The 9,444-nt window shown below is 41.8% G+C and overlaps 1 protein-coding gene across 7 annotated transcripts in view; it reads right to left on the bottom strand.

Moving 5' to 3' along the window:
• The window catches only part of ESRP1 (epithelial splicing regulatory protein 1), a 78,143-nt gene that overhangs the window by 3,658 nt on the left and 65,041 nt on the right, over nucleotides 1-9,444 (bottom strand). For 3 of the 7 annotated variants that reach the window (XM_017861931.1, XM_017861927.1, XM_017861928.1), the window contains one exon: nucleotides 7,559-7,668. The exons of the other annotated variants lie outside the window; for them this stretch is intronic. In XM_017861931.1, coding sequence (XP_017717420.1) covers nucleotides 7,578-7,668 — 91 coding nt within the window. In that variant the 3' untranslated portion in view covers nucleotides 7,559-7,577. The remainder of the gene's footprint in view (nucleotides 1-7,558; nucleotides 7,669-9,444) is intronic. 7 annotated transcript variants of the gene reach the window in all.

Raw genomic sequence — 9,444 nt, 5'->3', positions numbered from 1 at the left:
ATATATATAAGAGATGGGGTCTCCCTATGTCATCCAGGCTAGTCTCAAACTCAGCCTCAAGTGTTCTTCTTGCCTGGCATAATAAAGTGCTGAGATTACATGTATGAGCCACTACACACGGCCGTTATGCATACTTTGACATGTAAATGAAAAACATGAATGTTTTAGACTGCAGTCTTATTTCATATGGCCAGTATGAAATATCTAATGGAGTTTTACTGCTTAACAATGAAACTGAAGACTCCTAACTGCTAGCAAAAAAAAAAAAAAATCAGTCTCAGAAGGACATGAAGATTAATTCAAGATTAAATTTGCTTTAATAACACAGATTCTACAAATGGTACAAATGCAAAATCGGGTATTTAAAAATCACAGAAATATGGTTAGGATGCATCTTTTAAATGTGGTTTCCAAAGTGACCACAATTTGGCACTCAGTTTAAAATACCACACGCTGAAATGCTTCTCCTTTGATACTAAACTCAGATAAGAAAATCAATGACCCAACACTATTGATCAATATCTATTTTACCCCTCTTTTGGCAGTAGCACCTGAATTTAAAACTGCCCATCACCTAATCTCAAGCCCCTAAGAGGCAGTTTTACCACTGAGCCAAACAAGTGGCCCAGGCATGGCCAGTTAGAGCCCTGCATATCCCAGGTCGTTGTGGTTTCAGGGATGGATGTAAGCCAGGCCAGTGAAGGCCAAGTGTTTTAGGAGTATCTCAGAGAGTGAGCTTGGATGAACAAACCCTTGGATCCAGGGCCGGGCGCAGTGGCTCAAGCCTGTAATCCCAGCACTTTAGGAGGCCGAGACGGGTGGATTACGAGGTCAGGAGATCGAGGCCATCCTGGCGAACACGGTGAAACCCCGTCTCTACTAAAAAATACAAAAAAAAAAAAAAAAAAAAAAAAACTAGCCAGGGGGGGGGGGGGGCCCCTGTAGTCCCAGCTGCTCAGGAGGCTGAGGCAGGAGAATGGCGTAAACCCGGGAGGCAGAGCTTGCAGTGAGCTGAGATGGGGCCACTGCACTCCAGCCTGGGCGACAGAGCGAGACTCCATCTCAAAACAAAACAAAACAAAACAAAAAAAAACCTTGGATCCAGCTGTATCAGTCAACCCTAGGACTCTCAGTTATTAGAGTCAATGAGTACCACCTTCTTCATTCCTAGCACATTTATACTAAGAAATAGCATCTTTGTAGATGCTGAAAATTAAGCCTTTGTATTCTGATAAAATGTGGAAATGCCGGGAAAAGTTAAAGGTAAACATTTAGCCTTCTCAAAATACTTTTTAATCCCAGTGGTATCCAGTGGAGTTTGACTGTGTAACAGTGAAAGTGAGGCTGGGCGCAGTGGTTTACACCTGTAATCCCAGCACTTTGGGAGGATGAGGCAGGCAGATTATGAGGTTGAGATGGAGACCATCCTGGCCAACATGGTGAAACCCTGTCTCTACTAAAAACATAAAAATCAGCTGGGAGTGGTGGTGTGCACCTGTAGTCCCAGCTACTCGGGAGGCTGAGGCAGGAGAATCGCTTGAACCCAGGAGGTGGAGGTTGCAGTGAGCCAAGATCGCGCCACCGTACTCCAGCCTGGGCAACAGAGCAAGACTCCATCTCAAAGCAACAACAACAACAACAAGAAACTGCAGACTCCTAACTGCTAGCAAAAAAAAAAAAAAAAAAAAAATTGATCTCAGAAGGAGATAGAGAAAATGTTTCCTCTTCCCCTTTAGCTATAGCAAACACTGAAAGATAGTTGAGAATTACAACTACAGACAAATGTGATTTCCCTTTCAAATAAGATCTGTGTTAAAACATGTTTTTATTTTGTAATACACTGTCATTAAAGTATTACAACAAAGAAGTCTTTAAAGATATCTTGATTTCACCACTGGTGCTATATGCTACAGAACGAGCCTATAATCCCTTAAAAACCTTGCAATTCTGCAGCCAGACATGGTGGAGAACACCTGTAATCTCAGCTACCAGGGAGGTTGAGGTGAAAGGCTCACTTGAAGGCTGGGTGCAGTGGCTCATGCCTGTAATCCCAGCACTTTGGGAGGCTGAGGCGGGCAGATCACGAGGTCAGGAGATCGAGACCATCCTGGCTAACATGGTGAAACCCCGTCTCTACTAAAAATAGAAAAAATTAGCCGGGCATGGTAGCGGGCACCTGTAGTCCCAGCTACTCAGGAAACTGTAAGTACTTCCTATGTGTTTTTCATGTTATTCTGGACTCAGATTATCTAAATGGAAAACTAAGATCTCATAAAAGTTTGTTCTTTTAATCATCTTACACAAGAACTTGCAACATAAAGTTACAAAATGATCAAATACACAGTTTTTATATTTTCATGTAATCAACTGATAACCCTCTAGACAGAGGTAAATACTGTGTTATTTTTGCATAAAATTTCTCAGTAGGAATTTCTCTTGTTATTTAGAAAGTTTATGTAATCTGACCTCTTTAGAACAGATCCTATGAAGGCATAGAAAACACGCTCATCAAAAAAGCAAAGCCCTGTTGCTCAAGGCTGACAGTCCAATAACAAAAACAAGAAAGATTACACTGATCAAAGTACTGCACTCCAGCCTGGGCGACAGAGTGAGATTCCATCTCAAAAAAAAACAAACCCAAAAATAAACCCTATGTCTCTATGATTATTGTAATCACAACAGCAGAATTTATGTATTAATATGAAACTTTAGTTTGTAAAACTTGTTTTCATTCGTTAACTCTCGCTCTGTCGTCCAGGCTGGAGTGCAGTGGCACGATGACAGCTCACCACAGCCTCGACCACCTGGGCTCAAGCCATCCTCCCACCTCAGCCTCCAGAGTAACTTGGACTATAGGTCTGCATGACAACACCTATCTTTAATCTTTTGTAGAGACGAGGTCTCACCACATTGCCCAGGCTACTCTTGAACTTCTAGGCTCAAGCAATCCTCCATGCACAAGCATGAGCTACCATGTACTAGCCAAAATATCATTAATAGATTTAAATCTGGGGGCTGACATTGCCTTTGAGACCTAACAAATACAAACCTTGGAACTTGGCCAGGCACAGTGGCTCATGCCTGTATCCAGCACTTTGAGAAGCTGAGGCAGGCAGATCACTTGAACCCAGAAGTTCAAGACCAGACTGGAGCAACATAGTGAGACCTTGTCTCTACAGGGACCAAAAAAAAAAAAAAAAAGCCAGGCATGGCAGCCTACACCTGTAGACCCAGGTCCTCAGGGGCTGTGGTAGGAGGATTACTTGAGCTCAGTAGGTTGAGGCTGCAGTGATCCATGATCCTGCCCCTGCACTCCAGCCTGGATAACCCTGTCTCAAAACAAAAAACAAAAAACAAAAAATCTTGGAATATAACAGTAAGTGGAGAAAAACACCCTTTCTGGCCATCTGAGGAAGTATTTCTTCCAGCCAGACACCCAGTGTCTTTCCCAGAAAGGTTTGTGGGCATCTTGAATGGCTAAATGAGGCATATCTCCAACATCTCCAGTGATTCAGGGGGACAGTCAACACGTGTTGGCTGGGTGGATGGGACAAGGCAAGAGAAGACAGAATAGTGTAACTTCTTTACCAGACCTCCTTGTGGGTGTCAGCTATGTTTACCTGATCCTATAGATAGCCATGAGATCGTTCTCTCAAATTTTTTATTTTATTTTTTTGAGACGGCGTCTCACTCTGTCGCCCAGGCTGGAGTACAGTGGCGTGATCTCGGCTCACTGCAACCTCCGCCTCCCGGGTTCAATCAATTCCCCTGCCTCAGCCTCCCAAGTAGCTGGGCTTACAGACACATGCCACCACACCCAGCTAATTTTTTTCTATTTTTAGTAGAGATAGGGTTTCACCATGTTGGCCAAACTGGTCTCGAATTCCTGACCTCAGATGGTCCGCCTCCTTCAGCCTACCAAAGTGCTGGGATTACAGACATGAGCAACCGCACCTGGCCCTCTTAACGTATTTTTTTTTTGAGTCGGAGTCTTGCTCTGTCACCCAGACTAGAGAGCAGTGGCGCGATCTCAGCTCACTGCAAGCTCTGCCTCCTAGGTTCACGCCATTCTCCTGCCTCAGCCTCCCGAGTAGCTGGGACTACAGGCGCCCACCACCATGCCCAGCTAATTTTTTGTATTTTTAGTAGAGATGGGTTTCACCGTGTTAGCCAGGATGGTCTCCATCTCCTGACCTCGTGGTCCACCCGCCTTGGCCTCCCAAAGTGCTGGGATTACAGGCGTGAGCTACTGCGCCCGGCCCTTTTAATATATTTTTTAAAATATTGTTAGTTTCCTGTCACTGCTGTTACCATAAATTGGGTGGCATAAAATAAGAAGTATTCATTTTCTAACAATTCTGGAGGCCAGGAGTGAGAAATTGTGTCGGTGGGGCTGCGCATCCTCTGGAGGCTCCAGGGAGCAGTCAGGTCCTTGCCTCTTCCAGCTGCTGGTAGCTGGGAACACTCCTGAGCTGTGTCAATGGCTCTCTCATCTCTGCCTCCCTGGTCACACTGCTGCCTCCTCTTCTGTATGTGTCTCTGATTTCCCTCTGCCTCTTTCTTACACAAGTAATTGTATCTAGGGACCAGCCAGATAATTCATGATCTACTTGTCCTCTTAAGAACCTCATTACAGCTTTTTCCATGGAAGGTAATAGTCGCAGGTTCCAGGGATCAGGACATGGATATATCTCGGTGTCCACCATGCAGTCCACTGGAAGCACTTTGCCATGCTACTGTTTGGTTAACAGGAAAGAGTCCTCAGAATGAAGGCAGAAGGCCTGGATCTTTTTGTCAGCTTCATCATTAGCTGTATGACTTGTGGAAGTTGCCTAACCTCTCTGGGTTTCATTTCCTCATCTGTCAAATGGGCCCATGATGCCTTCTTGCAGGGTTATGCTGTGTCTCAAATGAAACTGTGGATGTAAGTACTTACAAAAGCATGAGCCGCTCGGTTATGATGATGAATTTGATACTGATAAGGAGGTGGTAAATATATATATATAAAAAACAATACAAGGTTAAGGGGAAAGAAACAAGGTCCAAAATTGCATGAGGGTATGAGAGGATGAAAGGAAGTATTTATTATGCTTGTTTCTGGGTGGTGGGATTATTAGTGACTTCTTTATACCTGTCCCTCTTTCCAAATTCTTTGCAATGAGCACCCAATACTTTTATAATCCTATCTCCTAGAGTTGGTAAGATAATTAAATGAGATAAATTATGCCAAGTATTTCACACAGTGATCTATCCTTTTTTTTGTTTTGAGACAAGGTCTTGCTCTTTGTCACCCAGGCTGGAGTGCAGTGGTGCAATCATGGCTCACTGCAGCCTTGACCTCCTGGGCTCAATTGACACTCCTACCTCAGCCTCCAGAGTAACTGGGACTACAGGGAAATGTCACCACACCTAGGTAATTTTTTGTATTTTTTTGTAGTGACAGGGTTTCACCGTGTTGCCCAGGCTGGTCTCAAATTTCTAGAGCTTAAGTGATCTGCCCACCTCATTCTCCCAAGGTGCTGTGATTACAGGAATGAGCCACTGCTCTTAGCCTGATCTGTATTTTTAAAAATTTGTAATATAAAGGCACCTGACTTTATTATGATGAAAAGATGCAGACATCTGGATTTGAACATAGCACCCAATCTATTATTCTGTCATGACTCCAAATATATAAATATAGGGTAGAAAACTAGAGGTGGTGAGTAATGGTTCGTAGTCAGTTTAAGACATTTCTGGAGTAATCAAATTCATAGACAACATTGTGTTCAACAATGAACACATGAAAAGAAAATACAGACCAAAATGTATATCAACAGGCTAGAACAATGTGTTCTCACCACTGAGACAAAGACTAGAGAACACCCATTACCACTGCAAAGCATTCGTACGTGACACTCCTTGGGAGGACCAAGTATCCTGAAACCTCACCGAAAATGACAGATCTGAAAAAAATCTTCACTTCCAGCTTAGAACTGGGGTTTCCATACTTCAGAGCAAAGGGCTAAGATGCAAATTCTTATTTCTCAGTGATGATAAAGTATTGGCAACCTCATTTCCAGTTTAGAAACCACATGGTTAAAGCCCACAGGGTCCTCAGCCATGAAAATATTAACAGAATTGGGCATGCCAGCAGGCCAACTTCAGAAAACTCAACAATCAAAAATGAATAAAAACCAGTATCAATTCCTGAACACATCCCTACAACTACATCTCCCAAGAAGCCTCAAAGAATGCCAGTATCCTTTAAGAAAAGATTGTGGATTAATGGGGGTTGAGGAGAAACTGGACTCAAAACATTAATCTAGAAGACTATTTTCAAAGAAACTTATCAGGGTTCCTGTTGTCTACATTTAGTTCTAGAAAAGGAAAAAGACATGCAACAAAAAACCTTCCAAGCATTTTGGATTAAAGCACATGTAAACGTATGCCCAAATCTACTTAAACACATAATGCTAAGTGAAATAAATAAGCCAGTTACCTAAGGACAAATCAATCTGCTTAGGACTACCTAGAATAGTCACATTCATAGAAACAAAGTAGAATGGTAGTTACCATAGGCTGGGGAGAAGGAGCAATGGAGAATTCTTGTTTCATGGGTACAGAATGTTAGTTTGAGAAAATGAGAAAGTTCTGGAGGTAGATGGCGGTACCTGGTTGCACGACAATGTAAATGTACACTTAATGCTACTGGACACTTTAAAATTATTAAGTTTTGTTGTGTATATTCTACAACAATCTTTTAAAAGAGGAAACAGGAAAAATATACCCAATCCAAAAGAATCACTACATGACTCAGTGATTATATTCCTGGGTACACACCAAAGATAATTAAAAACAGATATTCAAATAATTATACGTGAGTGCTCACATCAGCACCATTCACAATAGCCAGAAAGTGCAAACAATTAAAATGTCCATCAGTGGATAAATAAAATGTCGTATGACCATAAATGAAATATTATTCAGTCATAAAAACAAATGAAGCATTAACACGTGCTACAAGGGTGAACCTAAACAGAAAAACACAGAAAAGGTCACATGTATGATTCCATTTATATGAAATATCCAGAATAGCCAAATCCACAGAGACAGAAAGCAGATTAGTTGCCAGGAGCTATTGGGAGAGAAAACAGGGAGTGACAAAAATGTTTTAGAACTAAATTGAGGTAGTAGTTGCACAATTTAGTGAATGTACTAAAAACCACTGAGTTGTAAATGAGTTTAAAATGGTTAATTTCATGTTATGTAATTTTTACCTGAATTAAAAAAAAGAATACCCAACTCGTACTCCACATGGGAGATAGTAAATGAATGTCCAAAGGCAAAAGTCTTCCCTTGCCCCACAATAACAACTCTGATCCATTAATGTTGCTTAGATTCTATGTGCCTAGATGACAAACTTAATTCTAGTCTCCATTCCTTCCAGGATATCTGATATTTTACATTACACTGAAGAAAAGAAGGATTCTCTCAGTTGATTTCTAAATGCCTTCAGAATCTTGATCTCTATTTGTTTGGCCCTTTATAATTTAACTTGCACATCATAAAGCCTTACCTTCTTTTCTGAGGATGTTCTAACTGCTGGGGCCCTTAAATACAAACCCATTCTTTGGGTAGAGTCCTGGCCTGGTCATTTGTGTGTATAAGTCCATCCTCGGTTGCATACTAAAACGCAAGTTAAAACAAACAGGATCAAAAGACGGACAAACTGTCACTATGGATAATATTTCAACTAAACAGATCTACCAATGAAAGTATAGGACATTTAGATAGGAGGAAATAAACACAGGTATAAGCCATATACATATCTACTAACCCAAATCTTTATTTATTAACATGTTTAAATACCATAAGAATCCCTTCTAGGATGGACATTAGATTGAAAACATGGATTACACACACACACACGGGACATTAGATTGAAAACATGGATTACACACACACACACATACATTGGTCTCTTAGGAGACCAATTTCTTCAGATCTTGCATAGTACTGTTTTCACACTACTGCAAGTATGATTAAATATCAAATATTTGAACACTAGTTATTTGCAAGGCATTGTACAATAAGCCCAATACCCAGTATCTCCAAACAACGCAGTGAATTTTAGATAGCATTAGATGTATTTGTAATATCAGTCTTATCCTCCCAGTAGGGCAGCAAGTAAAACTGCTAGGAGTGAGAGGTCCAAAGAAACAATCAGTACTTGAAGAGAAACAAAAACTCGCATCTATTGAAAATGTAAAAGGCATTGATGGTAAAGGGTAGTACAAAGAGCAAATGAAAATGTCAAAGGACTTGTGTAAGGATACCTGAGAGTCCATTCAGTATGAAAAAGTATTATCTAAAATATACACACGTTTCTTTTATGGACCAGAATGACATCCTCATTATCAAGTATTTTCATGGTAGTTTGTAAATCCTTGGTCTTTCTGGCTTTACCTCCACCCCAGGTGAAGTATGGAAGACACAAAGAGTAGTTTTTTGTTTGTTTGTTTTGAGACAGAGTCTTGCTCTGGAGCAACCAGGTTGCCAGGAGCAACCGCACCTGGCCCTCTTAACATTTTTTTTTTAATCGGGGTCTTGCTGTCACCCAGGCTGGAGTGCAATGTCGCATTCTCAGCTCAGTGCAACTTCTACCTTCTGGGTTCAATCACTTCTCCTGCCTCAGCCTCCTGAGTAGCTGGGACTACAGGGGTGCACCACCATGCGTGGCTATTTTTTTGTATTTTTAGTAGAGACAGGGTTTCACCATGTTGGCTGGGCTGGTCTTGAACTCCTGGCCTCAGGTGATCCACCCGCCTCGGCCTCCCAATGTGCTGGAATTACAGGTGTAATCCCAGGCCTAGAGTAGTTTTATGTAAGAAATTTTGTTTTGAGACAGGGTCTTGCTCTTTGTCATCCAGGCTGGAGTGCAGTGGTGCAATCATGGCTCACTGCAGCCTTGACCTCCTGGGCTCCTGCGCCTGGCCTAGAGTAGTTTTATGTAAGAAATTTTGTTAAAGGTTGGAGGAAAATACATAAAAAATTATATTTAAAGATAATTTATAAAATTATATATGCCATTATTACATCAAGATATGTATTTTTAAGAGACAGAATCAGAGACCATCAAATTTCTTCAGCTTCAGAATACATAGAAAAGAGAAAAACAGGCCAGGTGCGGTGGCTCATGCCTGTAATCCGAGCACTTTGGGATGCCGAGGCAGGCAGGTCACGAGGTCAGGAGTTCAAGACCAGCCTGGCCAGCATGGTGAAACCCTGTCTCTACTAAAAAAATACAAAATGTTAGCTGGGCATGGTGGCACGCGTGTAATCCCAGCTACTTGAGAGGCTGAGGCAGGAGAATTGCTTGAACCCAAGAGGCGGAGGTTGCAGTGAGCCGAGATTGCGCCACTGCACTCCAGCCTGGGTGACAGAGCAAGACTCCGTCTCAAA

The sequence above is a fragment of the Rhinopithecus bieti genome, unplaced genomic scaffold, assembly GCF_001698545.2.
Source record: "Rhinopithecus bieti isolate Rb0 unplaced genomic scaffold, ASM169854v2 scaffold_62832, whole genome shotgun sequence".
Lineage (NCBI taxonomy): Eukaryota > Metazoa > Chordata > Mammalia > Primates > Cercopithecidae > Rhinopithecus > Rhinopithecus bieti.
Note: the sequence above shows the minus strand (reverse complement) of the source record. Positions and strands in the feature narration are given on the sequence as shown.